Below are 25,665 nucleotides of genomic sequence, written 5' to 3' on the forward strand. Positions count from 1 at the left end.
TGTGTTCTGCTGTTCCTTTGCATGAGTTTTCAGAATTGTCCCATGATATGTTTGTATTCCTTCCAGATTTCTGGACTAAAGGTTTATTCTAGATATGGCACTGTGCATCTCTGGATGTTTGTTTGGAAAGATGCTTTTGTGTCCTGCCACAAGGACAGGCACAGTGCAGTGCTGAAAGCATCTGGAGATGTTTGCTGTGGCTCTGCCCTGTGCTGGGGCACTGAGCTGGGCTGGAGTGGGCAGCAAGGCCAGAGGTGGCTTTTCACCCCAGATGTTGTCAGAGGGTTGGGGGGAGTGGGATGTTGAGTTGCTGTTCAGCTGCTGAGTTGCCAGCCAAGGTTTCTGCTCAGCTGAGTTGAGGCTGAGTTTTAGCTGTGTGCATGGATGGTGCCATCATGCCAGAGTCATCAGGACAGGCTGCCTTCTGCCCTGGGGTTTTGCCAGCCTTTGGGAAATGCCAGGTTTGGCATCAGAGAGTACCAAGTGTTGCTGTGCATGTGCCAGTGCTGCTTCCAAAGGACTTCAGCCTGGATAGGAAGGAAGTAACTTGAAACAAGCAACAACTTTACTGAGCCTTAAATGAAAACAACAACAACAACAAAAATTAGTTTTAATTTTCTAACATTGCACTCAGGCTATTTTAGAGGCTGATTTTTGTAATTTAATTTTTTTCCCAAGGGAATCAGCCTTATATTTGTGAAATCTGTAGAAAGATCTGTGGTATTTCAAACCTTCCAAAGGAAGGTTGAATGTCCTAACATGGGAGAGCTGGCCTGAAAAATTCACAGGATGTAAAATGCTGTTGAGGGACTCTGACACTGCCACCATCCTTGGCTTCACCTTTTATTTCCTTTTATCTTTTTGTCCTGACATCCAAGAAGATTGCTTCAGACAACTTGATGCTTTCCCTTTAATATTCCTTCCATATTTTTTTCTGGTGGGAGCTGAGATACTCCAAATGTGGCCATAATTGGTGGAACCTTGTTCCTGCACCAGCCTGCAGTCAGGATCAATGCAGGCTTGCACAGCAGTGCTGCATGTGAAACCTACACTGCAGGAAGGGCTCTGTAGGGGCTTCATTAAATATTTTCATAGTAATAATGATGCCACCACACTACTGACACCCCAGTGCTTAGTGAACCCAAAGTAGGGGGGCTCTTAAAGCTGCTCCACAGCTCCCACTCTCAGCACACAGCCTCTGAAGTGGGGAAGAAGACTTTTCATTTTTTTAAAGGAAGACTCTTTTACTTTTTTTTCTTATGATAATACATCTGAGTATCCCTGACATTTTGCTGTTCAGTACTGTGTGGATAAAGGAGGAACATGTCTCAGTGGGACACCCTTGGGCTGGGTGCCTGGATTACCTGCAGCTGCCCTCAGCATCCCTGCTCAGCTCTGGGCAGTTCCACCTGGCCATGGCTGCTGGAGTGAGGGATTCCCTCAATGCTGCAGGCCCCTCCCCGTGCTCTCTCTCCTCACAAAATTCACCAAACAGCAAAAAGCAAAAGTTTCCAGCCCTGCAGAAAGGGATAGGCTTTCTCCAAGGCCTTTATTTTGTTAGAAGCCTCAGCCTGTCCAAGCTGTGTTATTAGAGTTTTGTCCTTCTCCCTCAACCCAGTTAGAATGTGACTACAAATTCCTTTCTACTGAGCAAGTGTGTGCATAAATATTCATCCTAAGTGTTTCCATAGAAATCCACAGTGAGTCCCTATTGCACACCTATAAATACCCATGTTTGTCTCTAGGGTGGTATCCTGTACATGGTGTGTGCACTCAGGCACTATAGGCTCACACACATACACAGTGCATGTGTGTGCGCTCTGGGCACACACCCTTGTGTGTGCATCTATGTGGTGAGTTCTGTATACACACATTTATTCACCATATATTTTTAAGTCAAGTAATGGGCAATATTAGTTCCACTTTTGCTTTTTCTCTACATATGTTTAGTGAAGAGCAGCAGTGGAGTAGACCTGAAGCAAAGCTGGGGCTCCTCTGCTTGCTGGGAGCAGCATTGGATTTCCCTCCCTGCTTCAGAAAATTCTGTTCCTCTCCAGTTTGGTACCTCAAGCACAGAGACTGTAGGAAATCCACTCCTTTTCCTCTCTGTATGTTTTAGTTGCTGCCCTAAATTGCCTCAGCCTGTAAGCAGGGCTGCTCTGTTTGCACAGTGCCTGCCCAGACCCTGGCTGGGGTTTCCAGTGGGGTTCCAGCTCCTGCAGGCACAGAGCTCTGCCTGCCTCCCCCAGCAGGGCAGGAGCTCCTCCAGGTTTCCTGCAGCTGGGGCTGGGCTAGGCTCTCTGCTCGAGCCTGGGGCATGTGCAAGATTTGATTCCCTGGTGGATTTGTCTGCAGTGGCAGCCCCTGGCTAGTGCAGGGCTCTGGTATTTGTTGGGGAATTCACATTTGTTGGCCTGTGAGGAGCTGAAATCAGTGGCTTATTTTTAAATAGATGTAATTGTTGGAGAGTCTTTTCTTGTTAAAAGCAGAAGAACCCAGCTTGAACCCAGTCACTGGAAGTGTGTGGTCTTTGCATCTCACCACTGGAGATTTCTGCTGACCAGGAGTGCTGTTAGGATCCATGGAGGGAAAGATGCTGCTTTCCTATTTCAGTTACACTTCACTAAAGGGGGGTGGGAGGTGAGGGGTGCTGCCTTGCCACTGACCTTTTGGCACTTAGAAGCTGCTGATTTTTCAGGCTGCCCCCCCAAATGCACCCTTGCACAGGTTTGTGCAGCCTTCAGTTTCTTTCCAGGCATTGTTTGGAGTTTCTGCAATGCTGTGCTTTAGATGGCATGGATGAGCCTCCCTAATGGGGAGGGGCCTTAATGGAAATATTTGGTTTTGCTGCAGCATAGAGACAGTGGCACCTGCAGTGGGTGACATAAGTAGACTCACCTAATGACAATGCCATTTAAAAAGCATACTCATCATACTGCTGCTCTGAAATGTGTTTTAAACTCCAAGTTCTCTGTTACCATTCCCAGGGCACAGGCTGCTGGTCAGAGATGAATCAATCCTCCTCTCTCACTAAGAGCTTGTTTGTGTCAGGTCCTGCTTTGGGCCAGCACATGACACTGAGCAGGGATGTACTTTTTAAGATGTGCCATGCAGATTTGGGTGTGGGAACTTCTAGGTTCTGCTGGGAGGTCCTGATGGCTTCAGCCAATCAAAGCATCCAACAGAAGTGTATCAGGTTTTATTTCTCTGAAGCATGATGTTTTGTCCTGCCAGCACTGGGAGGAAATAAGGCAGTGCAGGATAAGGGAGTGTGTGGCAGAGGAGGTTGCTCAGGCTGCAGCCTAGCTCCCCAAGTACTCAGTTGTTTCCCTGGTGCTCTTGATGCTTTAAGGAATGTGTAGACCCCTGAGAGAGGCAAGGCAGGGAGCAGCTCTGCTCAGAGCTCTGCCATTGCACTGCATTTGCAGGATTTGCTGCCTTCAGGCATGAGCTGCTGACACATTCCCCCACTGGCTGCCCCACAAGTCTCACAGTGTCTGTGAGATGAGGGTTAGTGACTCTGACATCCTGTGAAGGTTGGGAAGCTGTCTGGGGCATAAAAGGCTGAATTGCACGTGCTTGATCAGAGCCTGCCTCTGAGAAGTGGTTTTCTGTCTTTTCTCAGCTTTGCTATACAAATCTTGAATTCTTTTTCTTACAAAGGGACCCCATCCCTGGTGTGAGCTGATGGTGCTGTGACTGCCTGGCTGCAGAAGGGCCAGGGCTTCAGGCCTTGCTGACCTGCAGCAGCCACGGGGTCAGCCCAGGCTCCTCTGTTCCAGAAGGCATCTAGGTCTGACTTGGCATCGTCCCACCCATCCATTCTGTGGCAGTGCAGGGTTGCAGAGATCCCTCTTAGTGACAGGCATGGGAAAGGTAGGGGAAGAACAGGGATAGGTGGAGTGCTGAGTGATGCAAAAGAATTAATATGTTTATTTTTTGTTGTGCACATATGAAGATACTGAAGTTCTGCTTGTTGTTTTGAACACCAAAGCATTTTCTTTTTTCTTTTTGACTGAAACAGATCACCCCACCCTGCCCAGCCTCCATGCTCAGCCCAGTATCCCAGAGGATGCATTTGTCCCAGTCACACCATCCCAGCAAGGGTGGGCAGCATGACCCCTCTAAACCCCCAGTACTTAAATATCTCTTGATGCTCAGCCTGTCCATTGGGGAAGACTCCCAGTAATCACTGTGCGTTTTGATGTAATGATGGTATTGGTTCTGTGGCCAGAGGGTTCCTTCCACCCTTGTGGTTTTCCCCATCCATACACCCACACAACTGTTCAAGAGCACCAGGTCATCAGAACTCCTTAATTTAGAGGTCAGCAACATGAATGGGAGGTGCTGGGTCCTGCATTGGTACAGTCACTGCTCACTGAGCACAAGTGTTCCTGTCAGCACTGGATAATTGGTATTTTCTGTCAATGGAAAGGGAGAAATTCCTTGTTTGGCCTCAGGCTGAGCATTGCTGCTAATTCCTGAAAGAAGGTGTCCCCCAGCAGCATTCTGTTAAGGACAAGAAGTCATTTTCTGATGAGGATTTCTTCTCTCTCTGTTGCTTTCACTGTTGTGGACATCTCCAGTAAGCAGCTTAAGGCATCTCACTTACCTGTTCCAGTCCTGCCTGCAAACATTGGATTGGATTAAACTTTTATTATTTGCAGCAGTAAAACCCAGTAATCCTTTGCCAATAGTATTTAGAGGTTGTAGCATGCACTGGGGTGTATTTACATTGGCTGAAATGTGCAAACCTGCCTCCAGATTTCCAGGCCTTCTCCCCATGAGTGCATCTGTCTGTCTGTCTGCACCCTGCCATATGTCAGGGGCCAGCAATATCCCTCAGGCATCCTGGCAGCACTGAACTGGTGTGGAAACACTGCACATCCTCACAAGGGTGTGGGACCTTCCCAGGCTCCCTGGAAGGGAAACACTTGACTGTGAAGATAATCTTGAGTTACTCTGCTGTCCTTGGCCTCCTTCTTTACTTAATCCTCATGAAGCACAGCTGGGTTGAACCACCATCTCCCGTTAGCAAAGGTGAAGGAAAGAAAGGGGTTCTGCAGTGAGAGACATGCTCTGGATGCTGATCAGCAAATCCTGGCTGCAGCAGTAATAGCCTCTGCAGATGCTCTGGTGAGCACAGAGCAATGCACAGCCCCTGCTGTATGAAGGGAAATGGATGAAGTATGTGTCAAAGTACATTCTCATTTTAGGGTATGAATTTTAGGGTTCAATACCTCTTTGGAACATGTATAAGCCAGGAGCCTTTCTTGGTCTCTCTAGACAGCATTGTTCATTTCAGGTTCAAAGCCTGGGAATGAATTAACAAATAACCTTGTTATTGCAGATTACATGGAATAGCTTCCCCCTGCTCCCTAATTCTCTTGCAGCCATGACCTGTGCTTCTGCAAGCTCTGAGTTTGCAGCGGGCCTGGCCAAGGGAACACAAACCCCTGGCACCTCCTCCCAGCTGAGAGTGCCCAGGTTTTGTGGCCAAGGTGAAGGGAGTGGCAGAGGGATGGCAGGCACACAGCTCCTCCCCTGCCAGCCCAGCTCAGCACTGTCCCAGCTGCATGGAGCAGGACAGTTGCAAAACAGCTGTTTAATGCCCTGGGATCCTTGGGGGTGTTGTTTTCATCCATTTTTAGCTTTCTGCAAATATCTGTAAATGAACTATGGGTGGATTTTGGAGCAGACATGGACAGAGATGCCCATCAGGCATCTGGCAGGATTGAAATTTTTTGAAATTGATTGAAATATGTTTGAGAGCAGAACAGGAGCATGTCATTCCCCCTCTGTCCTCTGCCTGTACCACAGGAGAGCTGACCAGGTGCCATGTCCCTCTCTAGGCAGACCCAGTGGTTTTACTGGGGTCCTCCCAACCCTAAAAGGTTATGCCAAAACCAGGGCTCCTTTCATCCTTCATTTTGTAGGGGCTGGTTGCTTCTTCCCTCCTTGTGTGGCTGTGGCAGAGGCAGTGTCTGTTGCACAGCACCTATGGAAGATGCCATAGGAGGCTGCTGTTCAGAGTCCCCCTGCTCTGGCTGGCTTTCTGCTTCTTCTCAGCATCCTGAGGATTTAAACCAGCTTTCTGTAGTTACAGGAATAAGCTTGAAGATTCCTATTCACTCTTTTGTTACTTGAAAAACATTTTACAGGTACCTGATTCCCTGGTCTTGTGGGAATGCTGCTTGAAGCACCCACTGGCCAGGTTGGCTGCTGTGAGCATTACTGCTCCTTTGGGCCCTAAAAGAGGAGTTCAGCCCCATTTGTCAGCTGAAAGGCTGAAGCAGCCCCAGGCTCCGGCTAGCAGGATGCTGCTCTGGGCCAGGTCTCAGGGGAGAGAGAGCCCCAGGAACCAGAGCTCCCTCATCCTCTGTGTCCCTGCTGCCCACACAGAGCCATTCCCATCAGCTGGGAGGGAATGCAAAGGGAATTTCCCTTCTGCTGAAGAAAAGCAGCAGTTTCCTCTGTGGATTTGTGGTCAGTGGCAAAAGCAGGAGTGTGTGCCATGTGGAACATTGAAAGAAGGAGACAGGTTCCTATACGAAGAGCAAAGGAGAAAAAAATCTGCAGCCTTTGTTGCAGGTGTTTCTTGCAATTTCTAATGCCAGCCTTGGATGGGGTTGAGTTTTTGAGATCACTGAAATTACCTGAAGAGCTGGTGGTGTTTTACAACTGCAGGACATTGCCTCTAGGCAGGACCAACCTGCACAGAGCACAGGACTCTTCCCACCAGGGCTCAGCCCAGGGCATGGGATGTTTCCCTGCAGCAGTACCTCCAGACAGACAGGCTACTGAACCAGGGCTGCTCTTGCAGAAATCCTGAGTTTTAACATTTCCTTCCTGGGAGCAAACCTCTGCTTTTCCTGGCCTGTGCCAGTCAGTTGGTGCTGATGCAGGAGGTTGAGAGTATGAAGGAGGTGGCTCTGCAGGAGGAGGAGCACCCCATTTCTCCTTCACCCATCAGGAACTGTCGGGTCCAGCTCACTGACCTCAGCCATTTTTTCAGTCCTATCATAGAATTAAACATGAGTCATGCCCTCGTTCTTCCCCAAACCCCACCTACCCAGATCCCTGCCAGTCCCATGTGTCAGTGCTTCCTTCCTTCAGGTTTTTATTTGTTCTCCAATTGCAAACTGCTCCAGTGATACCATGGCAGAAAATCAGCATCCCAGGGCAGGCTCTTCTAGGTTCTTCTGGTTGGGCTGGATCCATGCCCTCACCTCTCACCCAAAATCCTCCTGCAACTGCTGCTAAAAATAATCTGACCAATCCAATGGTTGTTGATAATAGTGTGAGAACTGCATCCAAGTGCCATTAGTGCCCAGGTTAATGCCTGGAAATGCACAGGGTAGTGCCTCTTTCCAGCCCAGGACTATGGTGTCACAGCCAGCAGTGTTGTGTCCCCTGTCCCTGCTGGCTGTGGCCAGGCATTGTCATCCCTCCCTTGTGTGTGGCTCCAGGCTTGACTTTGGGGCTTGTGAGACATGAACTTGAGGAGCAGGGTGTTCACTTCAGCACAGTGGCAGCCACAGTTTTCTGCCAGTGCATCCTCCTCCCACACTGCCTCTGCAGCAGCTGGGGGTGGCAGTGACAGAGGGGACACTTCTGCTGATGACCCAAGCACCAGGACAACCATGGCTCTTGGACAGGCAGAAGAGGAGGCTGCCAGGCAGTAACTCACAGTAGGATGCAGCTTCAGAAGCTCTGTTCCAGCCTTTGCAAGAGCCTGTCTCATTCCCTTACTGTTAACTCCTTACATAACCCATTCTCCCCATTCATGTTTCCATCAGAATTAGAGGATGGGTGATCACCTCAATTTTCTGGACATGTTCACCTGTTCCCACCACCCAGCCATCAGCAGCTCCTGCTGCTGCTGGGATTTGGGTCTTGGTGCCCAGTGCCCAGGGCACATCTGCAGCCCCACCCTGCAGTGAGTCTGGCACTGGCAGGTTGGCTCCTGCAGTTTGGGCACCGTGGGCAGCCAGGAGGGATAACCTGAGGGAGAGCTGCACAGAGGGAGGAGGAGCCTCATTTCCTCCTTGGTGCTTAGGGCAGATTTTTAGTTTGGTTTCTCTGGGCTAAGCTTCAGCAAGCCATCACCCTGCAGGGTGACAGAGGCAGGTCACAGCCCCACTGCACTGCTGCAGTTCAGGGCTGGTTACAAGGGGCTGGCACAGCACCACTTTATCAGTGCCTCAAGTGGCTTGAACAAGTCTGAGCATTTCTTTCTCCCCTTTGTATGGACTCCAAAGGAGCCCAGATTCCCTCCGCATACCTACACAACACTAACCCAAATTTCTAGAACTGCCAAGAGAGCAGAGATGCTCCTGGTGCAGAAGCTGCCCAGCTTGGATCAGGGTCTGGCTCTCATCCCTGGCCACTTAGAACAGCTGTGCTGGCCAGCCTGGGGAGGAAACACGAATCTTTAGGACTTTTTTATTTAATAAGTTATTTATGTATCATTTGCTCTGTAAGTGAAATAGCACTTTTGGCCTCAGACACACACCAAACAGGCTGAAGTGGGGCTGGGAACCCCAAACTCTTGCAGCCTCTCCTTCCTACTCACCTCTCAGAAACCCCATGCAGCCTTTCACTGGGGAGGATAGAAAAACCAAGTGTATTTATTTCCCTTTAATTACCAGACCTGACATAAACAGACAGGGTGGGGGAATCCTGCCCATGCAGGGGCCTTTGGCACACCTCCTGCTCTGGGCTGCAGCCATGGAAAGGCTGCTTGCACCTGCCATGTGCCCATGGGCTCAGCGGGGCCAGGCCTTGCATGTGTGGGTGGGCAGTTCCTGCAAGCTTGGGGGTACAAGGCACAGGGGAGCCTGAATGCATCAGCTGCCTTCATGACCTCTGCACGGGGGGGATGTTCTACCAGCAGGCACAGGGAGTGGTGGCAGCAGCTTGGGATCATGCACTGGACATTGTGTGGCGCTGAGAAGTGGCTGCTTTGCTTTTCCAGCAAGTGCACATGCTGCTTTTCTTTGCTGGTCTTATGCTGAAAAGCTGAGATTTATGTACTGTATGAAAAAAACAAAACAGAAAAAAAGAAAGAATCCTAATGTTCCAAAATAAATGACAGTATATTTTGTACTTTGTAAAGTAATTAAATCGAAAAAGAATAAAAAGTGAAACTTATGCTGTCTGCTTTTGTACTGATCAAACTGATGAAAATAAAGCAGAGCTTGGCACTGTCTGTAAGATGTAACTCTCATTTCTTTCACCTGCAGCCATATTGGGTGCCACTCTCACACACACAATTTATGAAGCCCAGCAGACATCCCTGAGCCTCTCTGGTGTCCAGGTCTCATCTCAGGGTGCACTGTACCCCTACAGATGGAACCCACTGCCATCTCCATCCTCCAGCTCTTTTCTGGAAACCACCAAACCTGTCCTATCCTCTTCCTTTAAAATAAGACATCAGTGGGATGCTGCTAGTGCATTTGCCAGATGTAGTTTTAGCTGCTCAATGCAGAGTGCAAGATGCCTGGGCAGCCCCCCCAGAGATCCTGGCAGGACACCCCCAGAGCCCTGCACCCCAGCAGCGGCAGGGGAACAAACTCAGCCTCCTCATGGACTATTTTAGGGCAGGCACATGGTCTGCAAGAAAAAGCTGAACAACCTGTGTGAAGTGTGCAAGAAAAACAGTGAAATCAGACATAACATCAGCCTATTACAGCTTTAACCATTTATAGTGGATTTGTAAGGGGAAGCAGCTCATTACATAAACTGCAGTCAAGGCAAGCATCTCCTTTTTAGTGTAGTGTAATCCATTGTTTACTCTCGTGACCAAGTGTTAAAACATTCATGTAAGAAATTAACTGAGGATTATTAATATGGAATGCAGCCTTAATGCAGAGCACTGCCTCAAGGGTTTAATCCAAGTAAAAGGAAAACCCAAATAAATCAACACAGACACTGCCACACAATCTCAACACTGCCTACAATTCCCCACAAAAGCAAATGGCATCTCAAGGTAAATAAGAGGACTGAGGCTGTTAAACTGGTGTCCAGACCCCAAACACACTGATGCCTTCTCCCATCAGTGTTTTTCTTACCTCACCTCCCCGGGCTCACCCCTTTGAGCAGGAGGTGCTGAGGCACTGGAGGGAGATGGGGGGAGATTCCAGCCCCTTGCAAAAAATGCTACAAAAATAATTTTTATGAGTTATGATGAAGCACAGTGAAGTAATATTGTTTCAGGAGTATTTTGAATGCCAAAGGCTAATTATTATTTCTCTGACTCATCTGTTTTTGAAGGATCCTGTAGAGAAAAGTCTGTTGTAACACAGCAAGGCCTAAGATAATCTTTGTCTTACAGGTGTTCTTGTGTTTTATCCCCAGTGGGGCAGTCAGTCTGCTGCCAGATGAGACCAGCCTTGCTGTGTGGGGGCTGCAGGGCAGCCCAGGGGCCATGCTGGCTTCAGCTCTCCAGCAGGGAACTGCCAGGACCCCTTGGGATGGTGGGGTGAGGAGGCCTGAGCTGGCACAGGAGCACTTGGACTGAACCTCTCCCCATCCTTCCTGCAGCTCCTGCAGTCCTCAGCCACCGTGGCAACCTTGCTGGGCCACTGCAGTGCTTGGAGCTGTTCCTGCACAGGGCTCTGCACCATGGCACCATCCTGAAGCCCTTCTGGGCTATTTTAAGCCAAACACACCAGCACAGTGCTGATCTGAGGGCAAATCACTTGTGTAATCAATGCCAAATCAAGTAAGTTATTCTAGTTCTAATTTGGGCTGCTCCCCATGCGCATCCTTGGCCCATACACTCCCTCACTGCAGGTATATTTAGGGATGCTGGTATATTTTGGGCCGTCTACTTTGCTATACTTTGAAGGACAAAATGATGCAAAGTTGCTTTGCAGCTCACAATGGTAGTGACCTGAAGCTACTCCAGCACTGCTGGGCTCCTGTGTGGCCCTGATCCTGCAGGAGCATAACCCACACAGGTTGGATCTGCCTTCAACAGACACGGGGGTGTGGCAGGGAAGAGGGTATTTTAATTTTCTGAGCTGACACTGAGCCATCAGCAACAGCAGGAGCAGCTCTCAAAGAACTGTATTTCAGAATGGGGAAAAATGCTGCTGCTCCACAGCAGCAGCCAGAAGAAAGGAGTAAGAATCTGTGACAGACAACCATGTAAATACAAGGGTCAGCAGAGGAGATGAAGGAAGTAGAAAAGTCAGGAGCAGGGCTGAGCCTGGGAAGAAGGGAGATGTGTGGGAAAGGCACTGTTTGACTTCTATTCAGATATATTAATTCCTCATTACCCTGCTCTACTTCATTGGCAATAAAATAATCTCCCCAGCGTGAGTCTGCTGTGCCCATGATGGCAACAGGTCCCCTGTCCTTGTTCCAACCCACGTTTTCCTTCAGATTCTCTCTCCCTGTCCTGCTGACGGGGGAGGGATGACAGAGCAGGTTGGGGGGCACCTGGCTAAGATCAAAATGCTTCCCCCACATTGTAACCAAAACATGGCTAAGTGCTGGTGCTTGCCAGGCTGCCCTCACTGCCACTAACCTTGCTTCCACCAAGCAACATGTCTGAGAATGCCCACAAGCACATAATGAAGGCACAAACACCCCACTGCATTAAGCCATACAACACCTCTATTTAGGGCTGAAGACCTCACTGGCATCTCATTAAGACAAAGAATTTGCAATTTATTGTACAGCAAGAATGCAACACAAGGACTGAACCCAGCTCTTCAGAAGGGCCAGCCCCAAGATGCACTGGGAAACAGCTGGGAATGAGAGCAGCTGAGAGCCAGCACTGACCAGCCACCTCAACAGCAACATCCATGAAAGGAATTGTTTGTAACACCTTTCTAACCAGAGTTTTTGTACATGTTTTCCATGGTTTAATAAGCCTCCTCGAGTTGAAAGGGTAAACCTACTCCCATGAGGCCAACAAGACATGCTTGGGCACTGCAAGTTGCCCAAGCTGCACATAGAATCAGGCATAAATTAAAGCCAACCAAATGGGAGTTCAGAGTAGTGAAGGCTGCCAGTTTCATAGCAGCTTTCTGTTGTGCCTCACCCACCCAGCAATACCTGTTACACAGGAACATCAACAGCAACTCAAGAGATGTGTCTCTATTTCCATGTCCTTTGGTTCACCTTTCCTGTATTTTATGCAAACCCTTCAAAACTTATTTAATCAAGGTAAAGTGTACACACTGAGTTTTGGTACAGAATTCCATCTAATGAAGCCAATATATGTGGTGTGCCATGGGGCCATGGCTGCAATGCCTGACTACAACCCTATAAATCCTGCAGGTATGGAGCTGGCTCAGCTGACAGAAGTGGTTTCCTGTCACATAACTGAACCAAAATGCTGCAGTTCAAATGTAGATCCAACCAATGCATGAGCAGATCATGCTCAAGAACATTCCTATTACTACTGATAAAGATTTTATAATCTCTTTATTAAAAATCTACTAGCTTGGATTCCACCAAAATAGTTTGCACACTACAAGTATCCCACACAGAGAGAAAAGACACAACTCTGCCTGATGTTTGGAGTGTTTCACAGGAGACAGTTTCCCACATGGGGTGTGAGACTGGGTAAGTGAGGAACACAGAAACACACAGCTGTTGCATCCCATCTCTATCACCTTACTGCTATGAAGGCACCAAGGAATGAAGCTCTGCTTCTTACCCATTAAGATTCCTTCCCCTGCTAGGCAACCCTGAAATCCCCAGCTAACTGCAACTGAGAGCCACACCTCTGCAAACAGAAAGGGTGCAGGAAATAAAAAAAAATATTAAAGATGGTCATGTGTGATCAGCAAAAGGATAAAAAGGTACCTGAGGGGCAGCGAGCACTGCTCACATCCACGCCTGAGCACTGATTTTGCAGGCAGCTGATCAGGGGCTTTGTTTCCAGCCCCCTCAATAAGCTACATTGGCTGCTGTCACCATCCATCTGTTCTCCTGTAGCACAGAGAGCCTGCTGTCTTATTTGATAGTACTTACCCCTGCAAACAGGTTCTCACTCTTTGAATGTGTTCCTTTGGTGTTCAGTCTTTAGCACTACCACAGAAAGCCTTCAACAGCCCAGAGATACATCACTGCCTCCAGGCAAGGGCTGTGCATCCAGTTTCTGCACAGGACAACAGCCTGAGCACAGTGCAGCTGAGGGTGGCCACCCAGGACAGCTGTGCTGGGCTTCAAGACCTAGCATGACCTCTCTTCCACATAACAGTAATTAAGAAACACCCAACTTTTCCCTTGAGAAATAGTTTGGCTCTGCCCAACACTGACACTCCAGAGCTGGTGACAGGAAATGTCCATATATCAATGTCCTGTGCTGTAGATTTCATCCCATGCCAGTCTTCCTTAAGGGAGATGCTCTTCATCTTCAGGCACAGAGGGGCTCACCAGCTTGGGGCTGGGCCTCAGATCCTCTGGGAGCTCATCAGGAAGGAGCCAGAGCACTCCTTGCATTTCCACACTCCTCAGGGAATGTGCTTCCTTCCTGCAGCCAGGCCACAGCATTCCAGTGATGCAGGGATGATAACACACGCAGACACTGCTATGGCTGTCACTGCTCACAGTCACTTGCTTTCCTAAAATGAGTTTTCCTTTCCAAGCAGCTTGTCACCAAGTCCCTGCATGGCCCTGGTGCAGTGCTGAGACCCAGCAGCATTCCTAGGTGAAAGACCTGACCATGCTTACCATGTGATCAACTCCACAGGCCACATCCACCACCTCACCGGGTACAGTCACCTGCATGAAACACAGCAGAGTGCCTTGTTATCAAGCTGGTACTTCACACCTGGCATTTCCTGTTTCTCATCCTCCTTCCACTCAACATGCCACCTAGTTTCACAGGGATTTGTACCAATGCAAGTGCCAACTAGGAAACACAGAAAGAGCAAGATTCAGCACCAGGCAGGCTTGTGCACTGAGCTGTGAAATACTCCTCTCTTTCCTTCACAGAAGCACATAAAGCTTTGGAAGGAGAAAGAAGAGCAGGCTCACCAGCAGACAGTGAGGAGATTGGAGCCTCAGCCCATCTGTTCAGCAGCAGAAGCAGCATGACTGAAAGAGCATAATCTGGACATTGGGAAGATCTGCCCAAGCACCACAGGGATATTTGCCTCTTTCATCAGCAAGGACTGGAACAAGGCAAAGGCTCAACTCAGCCTAAGGCAGCTTGTGCTTTGATGCTAAGAGACCAGCTCCTCACTCCTGAAGCTTATTAGTCACTTATCAGCCACTTAAAACTGAATTCAAACTTGAGGAAAGCAGAGTCTAAAAAAGCAAGTTCTTCCTTAGAGCCAAGAGAGAGGACAGCAGCTAGTTCTAGGGCAGGAGGTCACAGACAAGGATCCTGGCACACCGCCACAGCACTGTCAGACAGGAGCTGGCTGTCTGAAAGAGCATAACCCCCAATGTCCACATCTGGGGAAATGAATTCAGAAATTCCAGCCACAGCACTGTGATTTTAGGCAAATGTTCCAGAGCTGGTCTGGTTTTGTTCATTTTTAAACAAAGAAGAAAGCATACTACAGAAACACATTTACAGCAAGTTCAGACACACAGACAGGGACTCTAGGGTGGTCCAACTGATTGCCTCCCTCATCTCCTGCTTGGCTTTCATGGAGACCAGGAGCATCTGCTAGGCTGAATGCTGAACTCCAGAACCAAAGACTCTTCTACATGCACTGAGTCTGGCTCTCAGAGCCATCTGGGAGGAAGCAGTGGAACTGGAAGCACTGTGAGACAGCTATGAACACAGGTGAGTAAGGATCTTCTGGATAACCTGACAGTCAGTCCAGTGACCCACCACCACAGATGGGAAGGAAGCCCACCACTATGTGGACCTGCAGCCACTACAGACCAAAATGTTCTCCTAATTTAGGTGAGTAATGATTTGGACAGATGACCAGTACTGATGGTTTTCTTTGCAGCACATACAAACAGAAGAGCAGGTTAGAAGGGGAAGGAAGAGGCAGGAAGGGTAGCAAGCAGATGATGGTGGACGGGAAGGAGATAAAAACTGTTCAGATGTGGTGGCACAGCACCAGATGCTGTTTTAGGATTCAAGATCATTACTGGCATAGCAGACTAAAACATTTACTGAATACCTCCATTCCCAGGACCTCTGGAAAACAAAGCACTTCTACAGTCATCTTAGCCTTCCACCCCTTTGAGAATTACTCAACAAAACCACACAGCAAATGATGATCCTTGCCCTCAGGATAACAAAAACTAGCCAAAGAATATACTCTTGGCCTTAATACAGCATCCTTACTCTCCATGGGAAATACTGGTCTTCCATTCTTCCAGTTCCCAGGCACCCTCTTAGATTCTTCCCCCACACAAACAGCTCTCCTCTGTCTACACAGGAGGAAAAAAAAAATAGAAAAGAACAGTCATTAAAAAGGAAGAATTCTATTTGTGATGCTGGTAAATGTGGCTACAGTGTTTCTGGGAGTACACAGGGTTATACAAGCAGTATGACAGCTACCAGATTTACTTCAATGTACAATAAATGTACTTGTGTTTGGAGAAAATTATGCCTAATGAGCAGTAAAAGAAACAAGTTCTGTGCACAAGTCTTTGTTTCCCCCCCTTACACCACCTGCTTTAGAATTTTATTTGAAGGAAGAGTGCAGCAGCAGAAATTCCAGGGAATCTTTTGTGAAGTGAATAATTTGTGCTGAAAGTTAAACTGCAGTTGATCTGTTTCAGCTACCACCAGAGCAAATCCAGTAAGCCCGGCAGTGAGATCTGTCCCAAGCCATCACCTGGAGACTGCTTATTTGACTGTCTGAAAGAAGTGACCTTCTAATGACAGCTAGGAGAAGGCAAAAATTGGTGTTCAGAGCTGAAGAGTTTTGAACTCCCCAGGAAAACACATCTCAGAAGTGTTTGGATCAGCTCCACAGCAGAAACAACCAGAACACAATCTATAACATAATTTTTATGTATGATTAACTGTTTAATCAGAACAGTGTTTCTAACTCATTCTGAATACCAAGGGGAGCCCACTTACAAGCACTCTGCAAACAGAGAGTGTCACACATACTGCTTGTCCCAAAGGACTCAGCCCTGGCATTTTTTTCCTGCTGCCAGCTGGATCTCTGAAACTGCTGTCTGATTTTAAATGACTTTCAAATTTCAAACCCTTAGAAGGCTGGGAACTCACACAGGGTGCACAGAGCACAGCATCACAACATCTGCACATTAAATGCTTGGATCTGGCCACCTCAGGCTGCTAACTCAAGTTGGCCAGAAATGCCAGGAAACTCTGATATCTAGCTTCATTTAGACTCAGTTTTAGTTTGTTGATTCATCACATTCATTTTCTAAACTGCTAAAGTGCAGCAGACTGACTCATTCTATACAGCAAAATGAAAAAATTCTTCTGAATTTCGTGCATGAGAAAAGTTTTTGTGTTAAGACAAATAACACTTTCTTAATTAAAGCATAAGTTAGCACAAAGCACATGCCAGGAACCATGCTGACACCTGTACATGTGCTGTCTGGCTCCCTGCTGCTGCATTCCAGTGTGCCTTCAGTTTCAAGAAAGATGGGTGCATTTTTTGGGCGTGGGGCTTCTTTTTGTTTTGGATTTGTTCTGGTTTGTTTGGTTGGTTTTTTGTTTTTCTCTCCTGTCAATAACACAGCAACATGACCTCTCCACGAGAGCAGGATGAGAAACTTACTTGTAAGGGCTGCAAACTGGCTGAGGCCACAGCGAACGTGAGCAACACGGGTGTCTGGGCTGAAGTCTGACCAGCCAAAAAGGCTGGCTGGGATCATCTCTGGCACTGCTGTCTCTATTAGGTTTGGTCCTTTCCCAAGAATTCCATATCCCCAGACAAAAACATTTCCTTCTTCTGTATTACAATAAGAACACATTCTGTAAGAAAGTCTGTGCTTGTGAAATTCATGCCACAACCAAAAGTTAATCAGAACCAAAGGATACTTTCCTGTCTTCCAACTCAGTCTAACACTTTTTGATTATTTTAAAATCTGCAAATAATGCATTCCCATCCAAATGTCTCAATCTTTTCTAAGCTGTGTAAGCAAATCAAGCCCCCTAGGCAGAACTTCCATGGGGAAATAATGCCAACACAAGAGTGAGCTGGATAAAATACTGACTGATGGGACAGAGGTTGAGAGTTTATTATCATGGCTTTCTTCTTTGATGCACACCCAAACTGGATGTCACTGCCTGGCATTCTGCCTTAAGCTGGGTGCCTGGGAAAGGCAACAGTTGCACAGTGTAAGAAAGAGTGAATTTCTATGTCAGCTAGCTCTGGTCCTTTCATATTAGAAGCTCTGGTCATCACAATACCCCCATTATAAATATGAACATCTACATGGAGATAATCCTTCAACAAAATACAATCCCCTTCCTCATTCCTTCATGCAGCAACCCTCCAGCTATGCTCCCCAGACACTGACAGTCCAAAGAACAGTCACTAAGGACCTGCTGCACAGTTCCACTGTTTTCAGAACTCTCTTCTTTCCATCCTAGTTGATTATTTATAAACATGTCAGATTCATGTGGAGTCTGAAGGGCTCTACTTTCTCTCAAGTGTTGCCTTACTTCCTCCCTATATCCACACTCATTATAGGCCATATCAGTATGACCAGCAAAAGACACCAGAAGAGCAAACAGCTGCCATGCTCTTGCTCTAGTCTGCAGAAGCACTCACAACAGCACACACTGGAGCAATGCTCTGCACTAGTGAAAACAACTCCTCTAGTACATTCTTAAATCGTGTTTCTCAGTCTCCCAGTTCTCCTCCCACAGTATTTCCCTGCTTCCAGAAAACAAGATACTTGTTTCATAATGTTACAATCCACCTACTGTGCAGCCTTGCACCAAAGTGAATGATTCTGGAAATGAACTTACCTGTTAGCACAATGTTGCCAGTCCCTCCACAGGCAGCCTCCTTTACCTTCCCAATCTTGAATGGCAAATGCCTGGGAACATTCACCTGTACAAGATTGCAGAAGAGTTGTTAGAGACAAGGTAAACTGCAAACTAGACATACATTTTAACTTGTTCTCTAGTTCTGGTTAAAGCTTACATACACTGGATTCCTGATACAACCTTTATTGCCTGAATAATAAAATGAGTGCAAGTCCCCAAATTAAGAAAAAAATCGACATGAAATTCATTATGTGAGAACAAGGTGGAAAAAGTTACCTACTAGAAAGCTTACATGCATGGCAACAAGGCTGAGAATGACTAATAAGTGCTTCTTATCCCTGGCTTTTAAAGTCAGACACAATGGGGAAGTCAATAGGCAAGCATGTCTTCAAGTCTTTACACTGGATTAGATCACTAAAATTCAGTCTGCAGTGGCATTTTTTAACATACTAGGGAAAAATTACCTAAAGAAAATGGTACTTATTTGGTACAGTCCAACACAACATACATACACAGCTTGATGTATGTAAAGAGCAATCTTTACTTTCATAGCTCTGCCATTCTACACTTTGGACTGCATCTATATTTTAGCTAAGACTGGCACATTTTCCAAAAATGAGATTCATCCATTTCAGATGCCACAGACCTACTTCACACACCCAGCCAGGAAAACTGCTACACTGCATAATCTGATTGTTGTCCTCAGGCCTTATGGGTCTCAGCATTTAGCCCTACACTAAGGTTACACCAGGAGAGGCACAGGAAACAAAGCTTTCTAAAATTTTGCTACAGCTATTCTAATAAAATTGTCTGTTCTTAGCCTTCTGCCAAGAGTAGCTTGATTATTGATTAGTTTCCTGACTCCATTTCCTAAAATAGCTGTAACATGAGACCAACAGCCTAATTACCTCAGTAGTACAATGCCTAGTGTGAAGACAGCACTCTATCAACGCCCCATGTCAGTTTGCTCAAAAAACCTTTTTATCTGTGAGACACTGCAGTTTGTTCAGGACTCAGTTATAAACCCACTAAGGATGTCCATGACAAATTCACAAGCACACAAGGTTGACTGCAGGGGACTTCCAAGGGCTATCTAGATCAGCACTATGCTCAAAGTAGGATCACTTGAAATCCTAGATTATTAGCCAGCCAAAAAACTAATTCCTGTCCTGAAATTAGCAAAAGCATTTGAGGTGGGTCTCAATTTGGTGCAAAGTCCATAGGTTGGAGAAAAAAATATGGAGTTCTTAGGCTAACAAACTGGGGTGATGTGACACAAACCTTTGCCTATCAAAGTGGGGAAATATACTGCCCCCTAAAGCTACACAAACCTGTCAGGTTGGTTTTGTAAGATTATGTAAAAGCAGCCTGCTAGTGGTATTTGTATCTGCTGTCAAAAGAATCCAGAACAGGGAGAAACATGTAATTTTTAACTCTGTGCCCAGCAGCTCAACTGAAACACATAAAAACACACCCTCAACTGACCTGTGTGGCTTCTGTGACAGAAGCCAACTGCAAGTATTCTGAATTTCCCCAACCAAAGACATCTCCTTCATCTGAAACAGCCAGACAACAGTCCCCATAGGAAGAGACCTGGACAATGTTTACTCCAGCAATGTCACCACGCAGCTTAGTAGGAACACTGGTGATGTTATAGTGTCCAAGACCTGAAAGGACAAAAAGTAGAGATTATGAAGAATTTTTTTTCCAGACACACTTTTAATGCCTGCATAGGACCATTTTTGTCATGCTATAACAAAATCACCCTTCCTCTGAAATAAATCTTTCTGTCCATAATGCTTCTGTCCACCAGCTGCAACAGACAAGCAGACACAAGCAAACACAACTTCCCCTAGCCAAAGCCACCTCTCTGGAGTACACAACAACTTTACAAAATCACACCCTGAAGAATCTCATATCTCTTGTCTGCATGGACCAAAGTGTGGTCACAAGAACAATAACCAAGCCAGGCAGGTATCCCAACAGGGATAAAGTTTCACAAACTGGCTGCATCCTGTCTTCTGCAAGGAGAGCCATGAGTGATAGCACACTGCAATCAGTTAGACAACAGCAGGGGAAATCGCACAAGAGGCTTGGAAGCAAACACTTTACACAACAAGTTTCTGCCTGGAAAAGAGACCAGAATGTAGATGACAGCTGAGTTATGCTACACTGGCACAAAAGACTCAACTGACCTGTGTGGCTTCTGTGACAGAAGCCAACTGCAAGTATTCTGAATTTCCCCAACCAAAGACATCTCCTTCATCTGAAACAGCCAGACAACAGTCCCCATAGGAAGAGACCTGGACAATGTTTACTCCAGCAATGTCACCACGCAGCTTAGTAGGAACACTGGTGATGTTATAGTGTCCAAGACCTGAAAGGACAAAAAGTAGAGATTATGAAGAATTTTTTTTCCAGACACACTTTTAATGCCTGCATAGGACCATTTTTGTCATGCTATAACAAAATCACCCTTCCTCTGAAATAAATCTTTCTGTCCATACTGCTTCTGTCCACCAGCTGCAACAGACAAGCAGACACAAGCAAACACAACTTCCCCTAGCCAAAGCCACCTCTCTGGAGTACACAACAACTTTACAAAATCACACCCTGAAGAATCTCATATCTCTTGTCTGCATGGACCAAAGTGTGGTCACAAGAACAATAACCAAGCCAGGCAGGTATCCCAACAGGGATAAAGTTTCACAAACTGGCTGCATCCTGTCTTCTGCAAGGAGAGCCATGAGTGATAGCACACTGCAATCAGTTAGACAACAGCAGGGGAAATCGCACAAGAGGCTTGGAAGCAAACACTTTACACAACAAGTTTCTGCCTGGAAAAGAGACCAGAATGTAGATGACAGCTGGCACAAAAGAATCATGGGAAGAACTCAGCTTTGGGAGCAGCAAAACGAATAAACAGTAGAAATGACTGTGAGGAGGAAGTTCTCTGTAGCAAAAGCCACCACAAAAAGGGCCTGCCCAAGGATCTCATGCTAAAACACGCAACAGCTACCAAGGCGCTCGTCAGCTCAAAAGAGCAGAACAGAACCCAAAACAAGAATCAGGAAGGCAAAGCTGCCACCAAACTGAAGAGCAAAGCTGTCCATGTCACTTCCACATCCCCTTGGAAGCTTTAAACAGCTGATACACTCTCCTCCAACTGCATGCTTGGATTGCCAGGGCGGCATCCTAAAGGTCCTCAAAAAATGAACTGGATTGTCTCGGTCTGTTACACAAGAGTACTGAAAACATCTACACACAACTGGGAACATTAGCAGCCCTTTTCTGTCCACACATACATGACAAATATATATCACAACTTCTCAATTAGGACAGTTTGCTATATTCATCAATTCCCTGAAAAGCAAGCTGAGCGGAGTTCCTACCTGTTTGTCCATCAGCTCCCCATCCACATGCATAGACTGTCCCTTTCTTGGTTCTAAACAGACTGTGGTCCTGCCCACACACAACCTGCACACAAACAACAAGTCAGTCAGGAAAGGTTACATGTTCAGACTTGATTTAGTGAAGCATTACTGACAGACAAATTGAGCAATGAACCTCTATGATGTCCATCAGCTCAGATTTTGACCTTTTTCTCCTGATCACATTGCTCTTGAGAAAGGGAAGGCCAAGAACCACAAGATACAACACAAAAAACAGCAGAATTTTCTTTATGGAAAGTGATGCAGCAGTTGAATTGTTCTAAGATCCAAAACAAGGAAGGAAAGCTTGAATCAGCTGTACAACACAATAAAAGCAGCAAAGAGTAAATGAGCTCTCCCATCACAGGATGCTAACCACATAATTCTTGATGCCAGCTACAAACTGCTATGGATTCTTTGCCATGTAAGTGCTCGAGGCATACAGCTGTTCTCAAATCTACATTTATGTTGAACTAGCCATCATGTCTGCCACAGGCTTGGCACGAATTAAAGCCAAGGAAAAAGCCATTCAAAAGCAGACATTAAAAATTAAACAAAGATTAAAGGGATTTAGTCAACAAGTTAAGAAGTGACTACCAATATTAAGTGCACAACCACTATTATCGAAGTACAAACAGGTACCAACTATTCAATCCCCCTAAAAAAAATAAAACCATGACAAGTCCAAATAGAAGTTTTACAAGCCTAATTCAAAACAGTTTTAGGATGAACCACAGCACAGTCTCCTCAGGTGGGCATACAGGAATGACCCTTCCTTGGAACAGGAGCAATATCTGCCCCTGTATGGCTACAGGGGCACAGACAGACCAGCAAACTGCTCCTGTGCCTGGGAGCCATGGCAGGTGTTTCTGCTGCCCTGCAGTCCCTTGCTCTCCTAGGAATCTGACCTAGTGCTGGCTAGTCTAACTGGATGGTTTCACAGCTCATTTCTGGAAAGGCAAAGACAGAATTTCAACTCCTAAGCAATATAAAAGTGAGAAAAGGGAAAAAGAAATGACAACAGGTAAAGAGCAGTGGAGAGCCCAGAAGTAGACACAGTACTCTGAGTGTGGCTGAGTAGAAAAGAAGAACCTGCATGTAACACTCCTCCTACTGCAGCCCAGGGTATCTTTAGCCTTCTCTAGAGCAAGGCACATTGAGCATAGAGCAAGGGTCATGGTCAGCCTGGTGTGCCCTAGGGTCTTTCCCACACAGCTGCCTCCCAGACAGTCACCCCTAGCCCATGGTGGTGTCTGAAATTGCTCTTCACCAGCAACAGGACTTGGCCATTTCCACTGCTGGACTTGATGAGGGTCATGTAGGCCTATTTCTCCAGCCTCTGGATGGTTTATCAGCCACTCCTCAGAGTTTTATATCATCTGCTATCTGCTGAGGGAACACTCTGTGATCCAGATCACTAGTGAAAATGTGAACAGGACTGGACCCCAGATCCCTGGGGTACTGCACTTGTTACTGGCTTCAACTCAGCTTCAAACCAATGACTGCCACGCTCTGAGCCTGGTTCAGCTGCTTCCCAGCCCATTTTCAGGACTGAGCTCAGATGATCCTCTCACCTGGACAACTCTGCTGTCAAATTCCTTCAGCTGATGAATGAGATGGCTTCCACTGGACACCAAACAAGCACCAAGAAGAGAAAAGGCAACACAGAGGATTTCAGAAGACTGCAAAAAAACACAAAGGTAAACCTGCCTCTACTGAAAGCCATTTTATTACCACAAGTAGAGAAATTTGTTTGCATGTAGTTTCACTGCAAAATACCTGCACTAAGAAGGAACATAATTCTACATTCTTTTATTTAAGAAGTTAAGAACTGTCATTTTTAAAATATAAGCTCTTGTGACTGGGGGTAGGGGCAACCCTCAAAGACAGTCCCTAGTCTAGAATGAGCACACATAATACTGCAGTACCCAGATAAACACTACACTTAGCTAGAGATAAACCAGATATCCCAGAGCACAGTGTAGGGCTAACATCCCTGTCATTTTTTCACAATACCAGGAATTATTAACAACTCAATCACTGACTTCCAGTATCAAGACTAACAAAAGCTACCTAATTACAGCTATTTTCTCAAACTTTACAGACCAAGTGTTGTGGATCACAGACAGAGCAATTTTTGGTCCTACTAGGGAATCAGAAACTCAACATATTCCCACTATTCACTTACTCTATCATACAGAGCACTTTGAGCCTATGCTTTGGTGCAACCCACAAAAACTCAATGAAGGAAACTACAGACTCAAGAGGCAGCTACAGCAGAGACTTAACAAGAGGACGCCTCTTTCATAATTAAATGGCACTTCTAACACCCTCTGGAACAGCACACATACTCTGAGCAGCTAAAGGGAGAAAGCCCAACTACTAACACAAATTACCTCAAGCAATTTATGAAGGCTGGGTTCTCTCACTATGCCCTGCAAGAACTGTCCCATGCTGACATTCTTTTGTCTCTGGTGAATGTTGTCAGTAGAGTGCTAGTGCCCAGCGTGGATTCAAAGTCAGGCTGTTTGTATGATGCCTGCAGGACAAAAGCCTGTTCTCAGACTCCTTAATCTTAATTGGCATGCTTATACTACCAGACCTTTTCCACCTTCAGGTTTTTCTGCAGGGTTGTTTTCATGCAATTATGTTTCCAACAATAACAAAGTTCAGGATCTTTGAATTCTCACCTGTAAACTTCGTCTTCAACAACCTTCCGGCCACACTGTCCATAAGAATTGTTTCCCATTGTGAAAACTGAAAAACAATTATAAAACACACTAATTTTATTACTGCCCAATCCCCTGAAAGCCTCTTTTCAGGTTCTCAAAATATTTTCACACAGTTCTAAGTCTGAAAGGTAGAGCACAGCAATGTAAAAATTGGCATAAGCTTTTTTCAAAGTCCATTTGAATGAAATTGACTGAATCAATTTTCACCTGCAACAGCCAGCAGTATTGTTTCAGGCACAGCAGCAGTACCTGAGCCCGCTGTCTGTCACAGTGGGGAACTGCCCAGTTCATCCTGCCACTGCCAAAGACACTGAGAAACAGATCAGCATTCCCACAGGAGCGGGAATCAATGAAACAACCAGCTCACCCAGTAAGAAGCTGCACTGGATCACTTGGTGCTGCACTGAAGCCACTGCACCAGAGAGCTCCCAGAAATGTGAAGAGACAATTCACAAACAGGATCTTCTCTATAAAGGACTAGTAATTAATTAATTGCTTTTATAAATACAGTACTCTGGGGCTTAAAGGGGAAGTAACACAGGAGTACTGGCATAGTCACCCAAATCTGCATTCAAAAACACATCTGAGTGAACAAGACAAACAGGCTGCACTCACCAGGCCTGGGGTTAGAGAAACAAACCCTGTAGTAAAAAGCTCCCAACACATTTACAACTTGAGCCAAGTGAGGCTCACAGCTTTCCCTCACAGAAGCAATCCCACAAAGGCCAACAGCTGCCTGCATCCCATTTACAGTGCAAGCAGCCCACCTGGGATATAGTTCTAAAGGACAGAAGACAGTTTTTTTCAAGCTTTTAGTAAAAGCATAGCCAGGCACCCACAGAGATCACCAGCACAAGCAACACTGTACCTCCTTCACTATCTGTCAGGACCAGGGAATGGGCTCTCCCACAGGACACTTGCAAGACTCGAGTCTGCTGCGGTTTCTCCAGTGGTAATGGAATTGGAGATGGTTCCAGGACATATTCATAGCCCTTGGCTTAAGGAAAAGAGAACAATTTTAAGTCAGTAGCTTCCACAAAGTAAATTTAACATACATTTGCTGATCCTGTTGTACATTCACACACTCATTTCTGCTTTGTTACACAGCAGATACATTTTGGAAAGCCAAGACACTAACCAAAGAGGCTGACAGGGATTTATCACAGAGCAAAGGAGAAGATAAAAGCTATGGAGATAGCTGAAGCCAATCACTGCCTAAACAAAAGTCCATCATAACTAGAGAGTGAATGTTATTATGGCTTCAGGTGGCAGAATTGTAAAACTGAGGCTTTCACTCACGTGTTCAACCACTTCAGTGAATACAGCTGGATTACTAAAGCTTAATACCATGCACAAACATTCTGTGCAACTGGGGATATTGCAAACAAGGTACAAGAGCAACAATCACAAAAATGTATCAGGAAAGGTAAACAAAAAAATCTTAAAGTAGATTACAGGCATTTTCAGAAATAAGGAATGCAAGAAAGACTAGCTAGGCCCACAGGGAATAAGATATCTAACATTTATGAAAAATGACATGCTGTACTTTAAAAAGATTTAGTAAGTTGAATAACACAGAATCAATTAC

At 46.2% G+C, this 25,665-nt stretch overlaps 1 protein-coding gene across 1 annotated transcript in view; it reads right to left on the minus strand.

The window, feature by feature from the left end:
- Positions 1-8: 8 nt before the first annotated feature.
- Positions 9-25,665, minus strand: part of RCC1L (RCC1 like) — a 29,135-nt gene continuing 3,478 nt past the window's right edge. The window contains exons 3-12 of the mRNA XM_041484925.1: positions 24,946-25,074; positions 24,036-24,102; positions 22,920-22,971; positions 21,307-21,391; positions 20,110-20,291; positions 17,894-17,978; positions 16,695-16,868; positions 15,278-15,363; positions 13,696-13,746; positions 9-9,035 (exon numbers count right to left, since the gene is read on the minus strand). Coding sequence (XP_041340859.1) covers positions 9,009-9,035; positions 13,696-13,746; positions 15,278-15,363; positions 16,695-16,868; positions 17,894-17,978; positions 20,110-20,291; positions 21,307-21,391; positions 22,920-22,971; positions 24,036-24,102; positions 24,946-25,074 — 938 coding nt within the window. The 3' untranslated portion in view covers positions 9-9,008. The remainder of the gene's footprint in view (positions 9,036-13,695; positions 13,747-15,277; positions 15,364-16,694; positions 16,869-17,893; positions 17,979-20,109; positions 20,292-21,306; positions 21,392-22,919; positions 22,972-24,035; positions 24,103-24,945; positions 25,075-25,665) is intronic.

This window comes from Pyrgilauda ruficollis, unplaced genomic scaffold (assembly GCF_017590135.1).
Source record: "Pyrgilauda ruficollis isolate IOZ18807 unplaced genomic scaffold, ASM1759013v1 scaffold69, whole genome shotgun sequence".
NCBI classification, from domain to species: domain Eukaryota; kingdom Metazoa; phylum Chordata; class Aves; order Passeriformes; family Passeridae; genus Pyrgilauda; species Pyrgilauda ruficollis.